Source organism: Alternaria triticimaculans (genome assembly GCF_023758025.1).
Source record: "Alternaria triticimaculans strain BMP 0046 chromosome Unknown scaffold_2, whole genome shotgun sequence".
Lineage (NCBI taxonomy): Eukaryota > Fungi > Ascomycota > Dothideomycetes > Pleosporales > Pleosporaceae > Alternaria > Alternaria triticimaculans.
Genome location: NW_026055959.1, coordinates 772,288 through 788,320, shown reverse-complemented (window position 1 = coordinate 788,320; position 16,033 = coordinate 772,288). Strand labels below are relative to the sequence as shown.

Below are 16,033 nucleotides of genomic sequence, written 5' to 3'. Positions count from 1 at the left end.
CGTCGCGGACAAGATTCGAACTTTTCGTTCTCTGTTAGATGGCGCTCTGATGTGTGGTTTGGGTATATGTACCTTGCGAGGCCGAAGCCATTAGATGACTGAATGAAGAATTCAAGTCTAACCCATTAACCACTCTGGCACCGCGACTGATGGTTTGATAAGGAATTCTGCATTTAATGCATCTATGATTAGGACGTGTTGTGCTAGGTTCGCACTGCGGAATGATTTGGGTCATCGTACATGAACTTGGGCGTGGTGGGGCGCAGTTAAGTCACTTGGGCGCTTATCAGAATTTAGCCATGTCAAACTATGTGTCATTGGAACATCTAAAGACTACTCTTCCCACTAAGTACCCACAGTCTGTCACCGCCCACCTTGCCTTCCTGCTTAAGCTTGTCGAGAATCTGGCGTATCCCTCTCTCCGCCGGTTCCCAAAGGTTCTCTGGGTAGTCCTTGTAGATTACCTTTACAATATCCATAGAACCCATGCCTTGACTCTCCGCAAGTACATCCAACACCTGTTTCTCACGCTGCTTGCGATGTTTTATATACTCAGTGATTTTCGATGGACCATCTTCGATGACAGGCCCGTGACCGGGATATGCGCGACCCCTGAACTGCGTCGACATAGCGTCGAGACTCTTCATGTACGCTGCCAGATCTTCAAATACGGCTGTGCCCTGGCCCAACACGTTGTCCGCCGTGAACATGGCATCTTCTTCCTCCAGCACGAAAGCTGTGTGGTCTGTGGTATGTCCCGGGCAGAAGAAGGCACGTAGGGTTGCGCCTTCCGTCTCGAACTTCTGCCCATCACTAATCGCGAGCCAGTCGTCGCGCGGATCGTTCTTGTAGACCTTCGTGTCGGGAGAGTGCGCGAGTAGGTCGGGGACGCCTTGGATATGATCGTGGTGCCAGTGCGTCAATAGCGCTTTATCGATGGCGATGTTCTCCTTTGAAAGGAGCGACTTGATCGACGCTATCCACTGCGGTTTGCCTTCGCCAGTGTCAATGAGCAGTCGTGATGCGCCACGACCAACTATGTACGTGTTCGTGCCTAATTTACTTAGAACATATTAACCGTAATATTGCAACCGCATGTACCTTGCAGCGTGAACTTGAGCTTTGTCAGATCGCGCCGTTCCTTAGATGATAACGGCGCTCACCTTGCTGGGGTTGCCGCCGAGGACCCTGATAACCCGATCGCTGACCTGCTCAACCTCGGGAAGCGATACCAAAGATTCTGCCATCTTTGAGTAGAGTGCGCGTGTGCTAGAGGTAGCTGACGGCCATCGCAATCGCGGGCGCATGGTCGCTCTGACCTCAGGTTACAGCTGGACCAGCACAGCCGAGGCACACTGTTATCGATAGTGGGATACGACTCAACCAAACTATCACTTTTCAGGTACACTGTGCGGCAACCTGCCTTGGGCCAAACTCAACATGGCGTCAATTGAAGACGACGATGAGATACCGTAAGTCTTACTAGCTGATCGCAGCCCAAATGCTAACAAATGAAGACAGCTCTCCGGCGATGCTCTTGCCGCGCTGAAAGAATTTTATGGCGAGCGGGATGCACGACAAAAGCAGTTTGAGGAACTAAAAGGCCAAGCTGAGGATGACTTCGAAGGGAAGTTGTCCATGGACGCCTTCACGGAAGACTGGAATGCAAGTCAATTCTGGTATAGCGACGAGACCGCTATGGTGCTTGCGCGACAGCTTCTGGATGGCGCGACAGATGGGACAAGAATAGCAGTCGTGTCTGCTCCGAGTGCTTTCATCCAGCTGAAAAATCTACTGGTGAGTACTCTGGAAGCGCAAGACGAGAAAAGCTAACATTGTTAGAACTCTGGTGAAGTCAAGTGCCGGCCGCAGATTAAATTGCTGGAGTTTGACGAGCGTTTTGCCGTCTTCAAGGAGTTCGTGCGCTACGACTTCGAGAAGGCGATCCAACTACCAGCTGAGATGAAGGCCTCGTTCGATGTCATCATTTGCGACCCGCCATTTCTGAGTCAAGATTGTCAAACTAAAGGTATTTCCATGATGAGTCTCCAACAACCGTAGGTTCGATGTCGCTAACACGACATAGCTGCCCTGACCGTGCGATGGTTAGCGAAGTCATGGACGCAAGATTCTCTGCGTCTCATTGTCTGCACTGGCGAGCGTATGGAGAGCCTGGTCACAGACAAACTATACGGGAAAGTAGGAACCAAGACGACGGATTACGAGATCAAGCACGCCAAAGGATTGAGCAACGAGTTCAGATGCTATGCGAACTTTGAGTGCCCATCGTGGAAGTGGGTAAAGTCATGACCCGCGAGAACATGGGGTAGCTATATTTGAGAGAATGAATACTCCTACAACCAATGCACTAGTGTTTATGAGCATACGATTGTGATTGGTATACACATGTGAAGCATGGCGGAACCGTCCCGCCAAACAGCTACCCCACATGTCCCTCGGTCAACCCCACTTCGCTCTCAAAGCATAAGCTCGCTGCGTCATCTTCATTCACCAACCAGACCCGTACCAACCAACCAACCACCCATTCCACGAGTACCACAATGTCCTCCGCTGCATGCATCTTCTGCAAGATCATCAAGGGTAACAATCTCTTAGCTTGGCTATTCTCTCAATCGACAATGGCTCACAGAAGGACCAGGCGAGATCCCTTCGATGAAGATCTTCGAGAGCGAGAAGACACTTGCTTTCCTTGACATCGGTCCTTTGAGCAAAGGCCACTCTGTATGCTTTCTAGTCCCTCCAGTATCAACCAGCCAAAACTAACGTGCCGCCTAGCTGATCATCCCCAAACACCACGGCGCAAAGCTCCACGACATTCCCGACGACCAGCTCGCCGAAGTCCTCTCCGTCACGAAGCGAATTGCTATCGCGCAGAACATCCAAGACTACAACATCCTACAGAACAATGGAAGGATTGCCCACCAGGTCGTGGATCACGTACACTTCCACCTGATCCCAAAGCCGAACCAACAGGAGGGCCTAGGGATTGAGTGGCCAACTAAAGAAGCGGACAAGAGCGAATTGAGCAAGCTGCTGGAGGAGATCAAGAGCAAGATGTGAAGCAGCGTGTATCGCACTCGTACAGGGCATCAATGAAGCATGTTGACTCAGGCCAGAGGCGCATATCTCAGCACTTGACCAGCGCCACTAACATTCGATTATTCTCCCTTGAACACGGGTTTCCTCTTCTCCTTGAACGCGACGAGCGCCTCATCCCTATCCTTTGTTCTGACCACAAGCTCGTATGCAGCATTCTCAGCCTTCTCGCCCAACGCGCATCCCTCAACCGCTTGAAGCGCGGCCTTGATCGCTATCGGTCCACCTTCACATATCTCCCTTGCTAGTCTAATCGCTTCGTTCAGAACCTTCTTCCGCGCAGCCCCTTCTTGTTGCACGTCCTCTGCCGTGATCTCTACTAACCGGTCGCACAGCCCCAGGAAGTAGGCTTCTGGCGCGGCAACACGGCGGCCTGTCAAGATCATGTCTCGTGCGCGCGAGAGGCCGATCAAAGCGGGCAGACGATATGTTCCTCCCGCTCCAGGAAGGATGGCAAGACGCGTCTCGGGGAGGGCGACGGTCGTGGTGGACGCGAAGACACGCATGTGTGTTGTAAGGGCTAGCTCGAGGCCGCCGCCGAAAGCTGGTGCAGCCAAAGCAGAGATTGTGGGTATAGGTAGTTGCGATATCGACGCGAATGTTCCCCGCAGTGTTGTGAGAAAGTTGGACGTGCTGCCATCTGTTAGCCGTCGCTCGTCTCATGTGACCATTGTAGAAACTAGACATACTCTTCCTGGGTAAACGTAGCCCTCTCCTTGAGGTCCGCGCCCGCGCAGAAACTTGTCTCTATATCGCTCGCCAAAATCAACGCCCGCGTTGATCCCTGGTCCCCCTCATTGTGTAGGCTGTTCACTTGTTGCGTCAGCTCTGTGAGCAATTGCCGTGATATCGCATTGCGTGCCGCGGGCCGGTTGAGCGAGAGTATTCGTATGCTTCCGCAGTGTGGTGCTGGGACATTTGTGACGTTTATAGCCGGGGCTTGGGCAGTCGCATAGCCGCGAATTCCAACGGCGCGGTGTAGGATGCGGGGGTTGAGGCGGAGGATGGGCATTTCGATCGTATTGAGGATGTTTTTTTTTTGCGATTGCGATGGTTCCGTAGTCCTTCCGCCCAGAGATATTCAAGTCTGGAGCTTGAGCGTCGACGTTGTGCGCGGCGTGTTTGGCGACCTCATCGCTGATAGACCGCAGTTAGCCGAGGCACCGCGACGGCACAGCTTTTGATTTGGTCAATCTTCGTTCCTGGCGCGACACCAAATATTCAACCAGAGAACACGGGTTTATCGGCACGATCAAGACTCGACAAGCCTTTCATGGATCACATGTTGATTTTATTTGTAACTGTTGCGGTATGTCACCGGCGGTGCTTGATGTTCGGTCTTGTTCCTAGGCATGTTCAGACGCACCCGTGGACATGTTCAAGCTTTCAGTTTTGAAGACACCCGTGGACCAATCGAAGTCCTGCTATACTGTCCGCGAACCAATATCCAGCCTTTGGGACTTCGTGAGCAAGCACAACAGTATCAAGAGCAATGTCGGCCTCACCTTACCCAGGTAGTTCCTAGATCAGTCGTCTCACCCACCACCCGGCGATATTCGCATCATGGACTTAGTATAAAACAACTCTTTGCCGTTCTCTACCCCGATTCACCATGTATCTGTGTTTGATACAGACACGGCGACAAGGTCTTGTTCTGGTGACTCTAGTTGATCAAGATCCGCATGGACTCCAAAGTCTGCCCCGTACCCAGGTATTTGAAGAATCGTTGGCCGATGTAGACTTTGGAAGGGCAGCGTGCCATCAGGGACGAACGAGATGCAAATACAAGGCGAACAAACAGTAGTGGAAGCCAGAGCTCCTTTGTCGTTCTATTGCGCTGTCGCAACTACACTACGGCCTTGTACAAGGATAGCCTTTGCTACTTTCTGCTGGGTAGAGACACTCTTGACTCAGCACAGCTTGGGAACAGAACCTGGGTGCCAGGAACTGTCAAGTACAAAGCTATCGAAGGCCAAATCTCGTAAATTACCGAGAAGTCATGAGTGCAAGCCCTGACCAGTTCGTGTCGCTGCTGAAGCGCTTGCACTGGAAGGACATTCCTTGTATGTATGCCGGCTATCCATCTGCACACTCTTACGAATCCAAGTCACGTTCTTATCCTGGTACTCGGAGCCCAGCTTCATACACACTCAACCAGTTCGTACTTCGTATTCTGGGCCCAGAGCCTCCCACTGGGTCATCAACTCCTGCACCGTTACGTATGTAGTGCACCCTACATGGACACACCCGTAGACCTGGGCAATTGCAATGCAGCATCCGCACCTATGAACGGCTCTCGGCAACCGCGATGCGAGGTTTTTTATCCTGTCAACAACTCGACCTGACGATCTAAGCCCGACTTGAGGCACAACTTCGGCCCAGGACGTTTGCGGGGAAGTGACTTGTGGAGCTCCGGAGCGATCGCCATGTCACGATGCTGGGGTTCCCAAGGGTGCATTCCTTCTGCTGGCTTAGCGCCTACCGAATACCTCCACTGGGTCCGACGCTTGCTCCATGCACCGAAAATTTCTGTTACCCATGAGCCTCGTGACGATGCCTACCGATGCCTCTCGGGACTTTTCGTCGGCAACACACAAAATCCAAGATCTCGCCCCGCTTTAGGATAAACAGACAAGCTTGGAGGCGTGGAGCTTAGTCGTGTACTGTCGTATTTCGCGCACTTCCCCATACGCGCGAGTCGTGATGGAAGGTGTACCGGTATTGTGCGGAGATTGTTTCGTGGAACGTTCTTCGATCAAACTGCCAGTACCAAAGCTGTGGTTCACGGCACGTGGATGTACGCAGTAGCAGCATCATCCAGGATTCGTCCCCAGGAAGCTAACCCTGCCAGTTCGACTGCAGCAGCAATGCAAGGCGACTCTCAGTCGCGAGTCATGAGCCAACCTCACGATCCCCGCAAATTATCGCGAGTCAATCTTCCCGGCTCCGACCCTTCGTTTTCTACTCCACAACCATCTGCCGACGCGCATGCACACGTCCGACCGCCCGCTTGGCAACCGCTACGCAGCCTTGAGATGACGTCGTGCGCCTTAATACCAGGACAACACTGGTATGGTACGGAGGTGTGGAGACTCCGCAACCCGCACGGGCAAACTTCGGGACATGGTGGTGGCTGCCACATCGGCTTCTAGCCTTTTGATCGGGACGAGGACTGCCACCGGGCGGACGAGTATGCGCCGAGAGAAGAGCAGTATATAAGTGCTGCTGTGCACAACGATGATGGTCATCCAGGCACTCGATTCACCCTCGACAATCCAGAATCATGGCACCTTCCCTTGTCTCGGCCGTACTTTCGGGCTCTGTCCTCCTGGCAGCAGTCAATGCTCAGAACTTCGAAGGCGGTGGCCGCGATGAAGATGCGTTTGAGTACGTACAGCCGCTCAACACCACCATCCTGACTGAGTATGGCTCTTCACCAGCTGTCTACCCGTCGCGTAAGTTATCCTACATCACCGACCTCGCTCGTGACCAATCTAATGCTCTGCAGCAAACATCACCGGCGCTGGTGGCTGGGAGATGGGTCTTGAGAAGGCGAAAGCTTTCGTAGCCCAGCTCACACTCGAGGAGAAGGCTGACATGGTCACTGGCCAAGCCGGACCTTGCGTTGGCAACATTGTTGCTATCCCTCGTCTTGGCTTCCCCGGTCTGTGTCTTCAGGATGGTCCTCTTGGAATTCGTGTTGCAGACTACGCCAGCGTCTTCTCCGCTGGTGTCTCTGCCGGAGCGACATGGGACAAGGACATCATGTACGAGCGTGGTCATGCCATGGGCGCAGAGTTCAAGGCCAAGGGCTCTCAGGTCTTCTTGGGTCCCGTCGCTGGTCCTCTCGGACGTTCCGCCTATGCAGGCCGTAACTGGGAGGGATTCTCTTCTGACCCTTACCTCAGTGGTGTGGCAATGGAGAAGACCATCAACGGTATCCAGGATGCCGGTGTGCAAGCCTGCGCAAAGCACTGGATTGGCAATGAGCAAGAGATCATGCGAAACCCGCTTTACGAAGACGAGAACGACAACACCGAGCAGACGACGGCGGCTCTCTCTTCCAACATCGATGACCGCACCATGCACGAGCTTTACATGTGGCCCTTTGCCAATGCTGCTAAGGCCCGCGCTGCCAGCTTCATGTGCTCTTACCAGCGCATCAACGGCTCTTACGGATGCCAGAACTCTGCCTCGCAGAATGGTCTGCTCAAGACTGAGCTTGGCTTCCAGGGCTACATCATGTCTGACTGGGGTGCCACTCACTCTGGTGTTGCCTCCATTGAGGCCGGTCTGGACATGGACATGCCCGGTGGACTTGGTGCCTACGGTCTGAACTTTGGCCTCCCTTCATACTTTGGCGGCAACGTCACTGCTGCTGTCAACAACGGCACCGTTGATGTTTCCCGCATCGACGACATGGTCATGCGCATCATGACTCCTTACTTCCAACTCGGCCAAGACCAAGACTTCCCCTCGGCTGACCCCTCAGGCGCTGATCTAAACACCTTCTCGCCCCGTAGCACATGGACCCGCGAGTACAACCTCACCGGCAAAGTCAGCCGTGATGTCCGTGGTAACCACGGCGAGCTTATCCGCCGCCATGGTGCCGCTGGCAGCGTCCTCCTCAAGAACGTCGACCGCACTCTGCCTCTCAAGGCTCCCCAGAACGTCGCTATCTTCGGTAACGACGCAGGCGACCCAGCACGCAGCTCTGTCATCAACCAGCAGAACTACGAATACGGTAGCATTCTCGCTGGCGGTGGCTCAGGTACCGGCCAGTTCACCTACATGGTCACCCCTCTCCGTGCCATCCAGAACCGTGTCGCCGCGGATGGCGGTATCACTCAGTTCTTCCTCAACAACACTCACATCATCGCCAACAATGTCAGCACCCTTGTCATTCCCCGCGCTGTCCCCGAAGTCTGCATTGTTATGCTCAAGACTTGGGCGGAGGAAGGCGATGACCGTGCCCACTTGGGATCTGACTGGGAGGGTGATGATGTTGTCGAGTCCGTCGCGTCTTACTGCAACAACACGGTCGTTGTTACCCACTCTGCCGGTGTCAACACCTTGCCATGGGCTGACCACCCCAACGTTACCGCTATCCTGGCTGCCCATTTCCCCGGCCAAGAGTCTGGAAACTCGCTCGTTGACATCCTGTACGGACACGTAAACCCCTCTGGTCACCTTCCTTACACCATTGCCGAGAACGGTGATGACTGGAATGCGCCTCCTACCACCGCCATCAACACCACCGGATTTGCCGACTGGCAGAGCTGGTTCGACGAGAAGCTCGAGATCGACTACCGCCACTTCGACCTCCAGAACATGTCTGTCCGTTACGAGTTCGGTTTCGGTCTCTCATACACCACATTTGAGATCTCCGACATTGAGTCTTCCCCTCTGGAGCACAACATCACATCCACGCCCGAGCAGCTGCCCATCCAGCCCGGTGGCAACCCCGCTCTGTGGGAGTCTCTCTACAACGTCACTGTATCCGTCGCCAACACCGGTGACTGTGCCGGTGCCACCGTTCCCCAGCTCTACGTCGGCCTTCCCTCTTCTGCCCCAGCCGGTACACCTATCCGTCAGCTCCGTGGCTTCGAGAAGGTATATCTTGAGAAGGGCGACAAGGAAACCGTCAGCTTTGAGCTTCAGCGCAGGGATCTGAGCTACTGGGACATTGTCAGCCAGCAGTGGGTCATTCCCGAGGGCGAGTTCACCATCTGGGTCGGACTGAGCAGCCGAGACCTGAAGGTTCAGGACAGCTTCACTGTTGTTGGCCAGTAGATAGCTACATCTGAAGAAGAGATTAGCATCTACTTTTAGTTTAATGATATAGTTATGATAATGTATAACTTTCACATCTGACATTTGCCTTTGAACACACGATATATTCTCATACTGATCTCATTAATTCGTACGCCAAAAGTAACTCAGCAACTTTTTTGCTCGACGAGTGTACTGCACTCTGCGTAGACGTGGACTTCAGTCTTTCACGACACATCCGTCATGCAAAGTTTAGGGTGTTGTCGCGGTTCTCTACAGCTATAAGAGTATAATCCCTGTTACAGTGTATACAGCCAGCACATGTGTGATAGGTAGTCGCACACTAGTTTGCGAGAACAAATTGCCTCATCGTCCCTCACCTTCACCTTCACCTCCACCACGCCAAGAAGACGAAGCTATGACGCAATGTAATTTGAGCTCGAACGCTAGTGTTAGGCAACCATTTCTACGAGTTTCCAGCGGCTGTCATCGGCAAGCCAGACTAAGACCCGAACTCACCTATTTACTATGAGGACCTGTCTGGGAATTGCGAGCACTAACGTAAGCCCCACTTTTTGCGTGCGCGGTTTACGACGCCTCAGCAATCAGGGTCCAATCTGGACGATATGTGACAGCAAGGCGAGCGCTGCTGAGTTGGCTATAGAAACAACGCTGCCCGCCTAGTCCCCATCACTTCTATCACACACTCTCCTCAATTCCCCGAGTTCAGAAGACTTTTGTTTTGTCCAGATTTCCCAGCACCATGGCCGCAACCAGCTCTTACTTCGCTACTACTGCGCAAGCTTCAGCGGTACTCCCTTTGCTCACCCCGGGATGAGATTGCAATCGCAGCGTCAGCAGCTACAAGTATATCAGCTCCTTCCCCCGTTTTGTGTTGCTGACTTTTGGAAGCAAGTTCAGCTCTCACCAACCGCAAGCGAGCACTGCGACAAACTCCAAACCAGCGAGCAACAGACCAGTACATTCACCATCGTCGTCTTTAGCTCATGTCGCCACTCAAGAGATCTCAATAACAGCAGCTTTCTACGTGCGCACATATCACCTGCGGATATTCACCTCATTTCGGTCGACATCACTTTCGACACTCACGGTCGTCACCTGCACTCACTCGAACCTACAAGAATCTGGCCTTCGCCCGTAGCTAGTAGCAAAACGTGAGTCAGTTTCCCTTCGCTCCAATATACCTCACTGACAACATGCAGATCAAGTTCTCATCTTCTTCATGTACTCACCGAGTTCCATCAGCCCTAGCTGCAGTCGCCCGTCCGACCAACGGCCCCTCAGACGCGAGCAGCATGGCCTTGTGCCTTAATGGAAGGTCACCCGAACATGTGTCGGTACGATGTCACTCCAGCGACTTCGGGTTTCGAGATGGCTGGCGGTCACCGTTACGGCGCACCTTACTGCAGTGGGGGCTCGGGAACGGCGATGAATTTCTGGGAATCCAACTCGCGCTGCCTTGTGCATTAACGAAAGGTTGCCCGATTATGTGTCGGTGTCAATGTCACTTCGGCGTGTTGGTGCAGTAGAAACTCGGGAATCTTTGGTGAAGGGGTTCGGGATGTGGTGAATTTATGGGCGGCGGATGATAGATGACGGCGATAGCGGGTTCTATTGCATACATGTGAATATCCTGTAATGATGAGAACAAATTGCTTTCATCTTTTCCTTCCTAATGCAGTGTTGCTTCTCAAGCATGCCCTCAAGGTTGCGTAATGGAGACATTCAGTTCGTATTGATTGTAACGCAGAACATGCCTTACCCTGGAGGTAAAAGCAGTTCTCATCAATTACAGAGACTCTGAGTCAACATCAACGTCGTCTGTAGAGTGGGCTTTATTTGCGCGTGCAAGTCATTGTCCGCATGCGTCTGCTCCGACTCACAGTTGAGCAAAGCCTTCGTCTTGACGAGTTCCGCTATCGAACCCCTTCTAATCGGTAAGCAGTAGTATTAGAGGGAATGATGCGATAATGTGGCCCGAGTGTGAGAGATGTTGTTGGCGAGGGTGAAGCAGGCGTTGGAAGCCCGAGGCACGTTCCAATCGGAGAAACCCCGGCATCCTTCCCCAAAAGTACAATCGCATAGTCGCGACCTGCATCAAGCTTCACCTTCAACGCCAGAGAACCGCAACCCCCCAGTCCTCAACCTCTCCCACACGCGCACGACGCGCCAATCGCCCCAGAATGGCCGCAGCAGAAGCCGAAGTCGCAGATGCGCTCTACAACCTCCGCCTGAGCATCAAGGCCAGCGCAACACCCATCCTCACCACGAGCGCCGAACCCACACCCGCCGATACCGTCGCAGATCTCGCCGTCGCGACACATGTCTCCTTCAATACTGATTCGGGCGACCACCGAGTGTTTGCGCTGAGCACGCCGACGCGGTTTGCGCCAGACGGCAAGGCGGTTGACTTGCGCAGCTGCTACTTCGCGTGGCTGAACAAGGACGCCTCCGTCACCGACTACTTCGCCGCTGTCCAGACGCTCAACGAGGAGCTGCCGAGCGGTGCGGGAGGCAGTGTGCAGAATCTCACCTTTGCGCAGAAGATTGAGCTCATCGCTTGGTTGAGTGGAGAGACGGAGAGCAGTGATAGCATCGCTGCTATAGATGGGGGCGCGCTCAGTGCTGCCGCTGGTGATGCGGCGGCTATTGCAGGCGGCAAGGGCGTCCCCGTCGATGGAGGAAGGGGTGCCAAAGTAGGATCAGCAGGCAAGATGGTGGATGCGCGGTTACTGCAGATCTACGATGGAGAGAGGAAGATGGGAGACCACAACAGCGTCTTGAGGGGATCCAAGAACGTCGTATGTGTCCACCAGCTCTCTGATCTTAATGCTACAACAGACTGACACTCTCTAGGACTTCTCGCCTTACCGCAAGATCGCCAGCACATTCCTCCGCTCACGCCCCGATGCCAACAAGCTACCCGCTCCCCAGCCCGCCCTTGTTGCCAATCTCCAGAAACGACCTCAACGCCGTCTACAACCCATCATCCTCCTCTCCCCATCCGCCTCCTCCCTCCTGCGCACCTCGAACGCAAAGACATTCCTCAGCGACGGTGTCTTCGTCCCACCAAACACCACAGACTCGTCCAGCACTTCCGCCTCCGCGAACATGATTCAAATTCAGCGTCTCCTCCCATCCATCTCCTCGCAACCCCTGACTTTTATCTGCGTCGATTCCACCGCCAGTTTTAAGCCCACATACTGGGGCCGTGTGGTCGCCATCTTCACTACTGGCCAGCTCTGGCAGTTCAAGAGCTACAAATACACACAGCCCGCAGAGTTGTTTGCAAACTACCCGGGTATATTCGTCGGCTGGAGTTCGGAAGAGCCGCCAGAGACAGTGAAGCAATTGGGTAGGGGTGTGCTACCCGTGGGTGTGGACAAGTGGACAGGCAGCGAAAAGGGCAGATGGAGGGACAGAGAGGTTGTGGAGAGGATCTGGGGCAGGATTGAAGAGGGCATGCGAAAGAGCGGCTGGACGAGAGACGGACCGGGACTGGCTGGACAGCAGGGTCGGTAGAACACAATGTCTCATGCGCCTTGTTCAAAGGGGGATTTGTATCGATATGAGACGGAACTCTATCTTGGGGTCTTGGGTGTTCTGGCGTTGATGCGTTATGCATGGTCTGCGAAGTGCGATATACCTCAAAAGCTGGTTTCGCGCAATACTTGGGCAAAAGAACATATCAAAGCATATTACCGAAACCAAAGCATTGCTCGGGCGCAGTGCAGTCAGGTGCGAAAGCTAGATCATTCATATATGGCATTTCATTTCACATGATATCTTGGTCCCAACATAAACACCCTAATCCAAAGTCCGCAGAGCAGCCGCTCGCCAGATTATACAAAACTCCAAAGAGATTGACTAAATTCCGACTTTTACCCTCGTAATCTACCTTCTACCACTCCAGTGGTTCGGTGATCTCCTCTCCCCGGTTTGTCTTTGGCACAGGTTGCGCCTGCACCTTGACTGGTCCGCGTCCATGTCTCTTCAGGAAGCCACTTCCATCCAGCCAAGGCCAGACAGCTGTGCGCTTCTGCTCGTGCTTCTCAATCTTGTCAACGTTGGCCATGGTCAGACCAATATCATCCAGTCCGTTGACAAGGCAGTGTTTCCTGAACTCCTCGACATCAAACTTGGCAAGTTCGGTTCCGTCGGCAGAGCGGATGACTTGGTTGGGGAGGTCGACCTCAATCTCCTTACCAGCCTTTGCCTCGTCGGCGACGCGTTGTAGGACAGCGGTGTCGGTAATTCGGATGGGAAGCATACCGTTCTTGAACGTGTTGTTGAAGAAGATATCGCCAAAGGAGGGGGCGATGATGCACTTGATGCCGAAGTCGAGGAGCGCCCAGGGTGCGTGTTCACGACTTGAGCCGCAGCCAAAGTTGGGACCTGTGCAGACTAGGATCTTTGAGTTGCGGTAAGGTTCCTTGTTCAGTACGAAAGATGGGTCCTCTTTGTTACTACCGGCCTCGAAGCGCCATGCGTGGAAGAGAGCACTACCAAGACCAGAGCGCTTGATGGTCTTGAGGAACTGCTTGGGGATGATAGCATCGGTATCAATGTTCGCTACGTCCATAGGTGCTGCGATTCCGCGGAGGGTCTCGAACTTAGGCATGCCGGCTGAGGCACCGCCTGTACTTCCAGTATTTGAGCTAGTGTGTTGAGGTCCGGAGCTAGGAAGATCCATGATCTTTTCAAGCTCTTCGTCGCTGCTAGGAGGCTCGACTTGCGCGTCCAACTCAATCTTCGGTGAGCCTTTGGCTTGTCCAGACGTTTGTGGCGCAAGTTTCCGTACATCCGCCAGGTTTCCTACAATGGCAGCGGCAGCAGCCATCGCGGGTGACATGAGATGGGTTCGGCCACCAGCACCTTGTCGGCCCTCGAAGTTTCTGTTCGAGGTCGAAGCACATCGCTCACCGGGAGAAAGAATGTCGGGGTTCATGCCCAAGCACATCGAGCATCCAGCTTCTCTCCACTCAAATCCGGCATCACTGAAGATCTTGTCAAGACCTTCTGCCTCAGCCTGCTTCTTGACCAGGCCAGAACCGGGCACAATCATGGCCCGCTTGATGTTGGAAGCCACCTTCTTGCCCTCAACGATTTGAGCAGCTGAGCGCAGGTCCTCAATGCGGGCGTTTGTGCAAGATCCGATGAAAATCTTGTCAAGTGGGATCTCCTGCATTGGGGTGCCGGCAGTCAGACCCATGTACTTCAGAGCGCGTTCGCATGCCAGCTTCTTGACCTCGTCTTGGAAGTCGTCAGGTCCAGGTACTACACCGGTAATCGGGATGACATCCTGAGGTGAAGTACCCCAGGAGACAGTCGGGGCAATGTCCTTTGCGTCGATCAGAACCTCAATGTCGTATTTGGCGCCCTCATCTGACTTGAGACCCAGCCAGTAACTGCATGCCTTCTTCCACTCCGGGCTGTCGACCTTGGGTGCTAGAGGCTTTCCCTTGAGATAGTCGATGGTAATTTGATCAGGCGCGATCATACCGGCTCTTGCGCCACCCTCGATTGACATGTTGCATATCGACATGCGCGCCTCCATGCTCAAGCCGCGGATAGCCGAGCCGCAGAATTCAATGACGGCACCTGTTCCTCCGGCGGTGCCAATCTTGCCGATGACGTGCAGGATGATGTCCTTGCTGCCAACGCCAGGTCCTAGCTCGCCCTCAACCTGGACTTTCATGTTCTTGCTCCGTTGTGTGATGATGGTCTGTGTGGCCAGAACGTGTTCGACCTCGCTGGTACCGATACCAAAGGCCAGGGCACCGAAAGCGCCATGCGTGGATGTGTGGCTGTCACCGCATACGACGGTGGTACCGGGGAGCGTGAAGCCCTGTTCGGGTCCGATGATGTGCACAATACCCTGCCTCTTGTCGTCGAGGCCGAAGTAAGTGAGGTCGAAGGCCTTGACGTTCTCCTCGAGGGTCATGCATTGTAACCGCGAGTCGGTCTCTTCGATGAATTTCTCGGTCGTAGTGAGGTTTTTCCGCGACGCGGTGGGGATGTTCTGCTACCGTTAGCTGCTGCTGGATTCTGCAAGATGCAACACATACGTGGTCGACTGTCGCGAGGGTGCAGTCCGGTCTTCGCACTCGGCGGCCGGCATTTCGGAGGCCTTCAAAAGCTTGCTGTAGTTGTGTGAGTCTGTGGAAAGGCAGGACGGATTCGGAGGTCTGCCTACTGGTGATGTCACTTCATGGACAAGATGCCTGTCTGTGCAGCTGTCAGTAAGAAACAATAGCTACACAGCGCATGTCATACCAATATATAGCAGGATTGTGCCATCTTCCTTCTCTTCGACGATGTGGTCCTCGAAGACCTTGTCGTACAGGGTCTGCGGCGGTTTCACAGCAGACGGCATATTGAATGTGAGAGGTAAAAGTTGCACAACGAGCCCAAAATAGATGCAGGGAAATGGAGTAGGAGATCAAGAGAGTGAGACGTCCTCGGCCAGGGCAGATATCGGCTTAAATGAGGCGCGTGTGGAACTCAAATCCGTGGAAGGCGAACGAGGCACAAAAAGATGCCGGCCGATGTTCGGAGTCGATGGTAAGAGGGGCACAGCCGCCAATCACGCCGCGAATGATGACGGTCCGCCTCGGCCTCCACCGCTGTCGGGCTGCTATACTTCACATCTGGTAGGTGCCAGGCGGTGATAGCGCTCTTGGGCGATATAACATGCAGGCAACCTTGTCGCGCATCGCCTCTGGCGCTGCGAGCGCTCCTCTAGGTACTGTTTCCGCAACCAATGACGACATTCACGTGTCGAGAGGTCGCTCCTGCCCCGCACTGCGCCTGCCCCACTGCACCGCCTCCCGGCCGCCGTCTGCAGCGTCAGCAAGTCTACCAACGTTCCGATTTGACACTGGACGAGCATGTTGCGACGACAGCTGACGAGGCCCTGGCCAGCCCACATGTTCACCCACGCTCCGTGAGGCTGGAATTGACATGACAGTAGCCCAAGTGCAGAAGCAATTTGCTGTGTTTGAAGAAGAACACAATAGCCGTTGATAAGCAAGCCAGCTACCTCGTTCGACCGCGATCCTTCGGTTGTATCGCTGTTCCCACCCAGTATCGCCTCTATCAACGCGGGGTGAATACAATACGC

At 54.0% G+C, this 16,033-nt stretch overlaps 7 protein-coding genes and 1 non-coding gene across 8 annotated transcripts; 4 read left to right on the top strand and 4 right to left on the bottom strand.

The window, feature by feature from the left end:
* Window positions 1–147, bottom strand: J4E78_001945. The gene has a single exon. It is a non-coding gene; the product is annotated as a tRNA-Ser (tRNA).
* Window positions 148–326: 179 nt separating this feature from the next.
* Window positions 327–1,247, bottom strand: J4E78_001944 (uncharacterized protein; the record flags this gene model as incomplete). The annotated part of the gene is made up of 3 exons (XM_049362596.1): window positions 327–1,036; window positions 1,102–1,114; window positions 1,164–1,247. 3 exons carry the CDS (start codon window positions 1,245–1,247, stop codon window positions 327–329), a joined length of 807 nt encoding a protein of 268 aa, XP_049225188.1.
* A 193-nt stretch (window positions 1,248–1,440) lies between these two features.
* J4E78_001943 (uncharacterized protein) lies at window positions 1,441–2,310 on the top strand (the record flags this gene model as incomplete). Its single annotated transcript, XM_049362595.1, has 4 exons — window positions 1,441–1,472; window positions 1,518–1,797; window positions 1,843–2,017; window positions 2,087–2,310. The coding sequence occupies 4 exons, from the start codon at window positions 1,441–1,443 to the stop codon at window positions 2,308–2,310; spliced, it is 711 nt and encodes a 236-aa protein (XP_049225187.1).
* A 251-nt stretch (window positions 2,311–2,561) lies between these two features.
* On the top strand, window positions 2,562–3,081 carry J4E78_001942 (uncharacterized protein; the record flags this gene model as incomplete). Its single annotated transcript, XM_049362594.1, has 3 exons — window positions 2,562–2,601; window positions 2,660–2,742; window positions 2,797–3,081. 3 exons carry the CDS (start codon window positions 2,562–2,564, stop codon window positions 3,079–3,081), a joined length of 408 nt encoding a protein of 135 aa, XP_049225186.1.
* Window positions 3,082–3,179: 98 nt separating this feature from the next.
* J4E78_001941 (uncharacterized protein) lies at window positions 3,180–4,129 on the bottom strand (the record flags this gene model as incomplete). Its single annotated transcript, XM_049362593.1, has 2 exons — window positions 3,180–3,750; window positions 3,807–4,129. The coding sequence occupies 2 exons, from the start codon at window positions 4,127–4,129 to the stop codon at window positions 3,180–3,182; spliced, it is 894 nt and encodes a 297-aa protein (XP_049225185.1).
* A 2,271-nt stretch (window positions 4,130–6,400) lies between these two features.
* On the top strand, window positions 6,401–8,910 carry J4E78_001940 (uncharacterized protein; the record flags this gene model as incomplete). The annotated part of the gene is made up of 2 exons (XM_049362592.1): window positions 6,401–6,572; window positions 6,626–8,910. The coding sequence occupies 2 exons, from the start codon at window positions 6,401–6,403 to the stop codon at window positions 8,908–8,910; spliced, it is 2,457 nt and encodes an 818-aa protein (XP_049225184.1).
* A 2,183-nt stretch (window positions 8,911–11,093) lies between these two features.
* Window positions 11,094–12,432, top strand: J4E78_001939 (uncharacterized protein; the record flags this gene model as incomplete). The annotated part of the gene is made up of 2 exons (XM_049362591.1): window positions 11,094–11,711; window positions 11,767–12,432. The coding sequence occupies 2 exons, from the start codon at window positions 11,094–11,096 to the stop codon at window positions 12,430–12,432; spliced, it is 1,284 nt and encodes a 427-aa protein (XP_049225183.1).
* Window positions 12,433–12,811: 379 nt separating this feature from the next.
* On the bottom strand, window positions 12,812–15,286 carry J4E78_001938 (uncharacterized protein; the record flags this gene model as incomplete). The annotated part of the gene is made up of 4 exons (XM_049362590.1): window positions 12,812–14,932; window positions 14,979–15,053; window positions 15,107–15,138; window positions 15,187–15,286. The coding sequence occupies 4 exons, from the start codon at window positions 15,284–15,286 to the stop codon at window positions 12,812–12,814; spliced, it is 2,328 nt and encodes a 775-aa protein (XP_049225182.1).
* Between the last annotated feature and the right edge of the window lie 747 nt (window positions 15,287–16,033).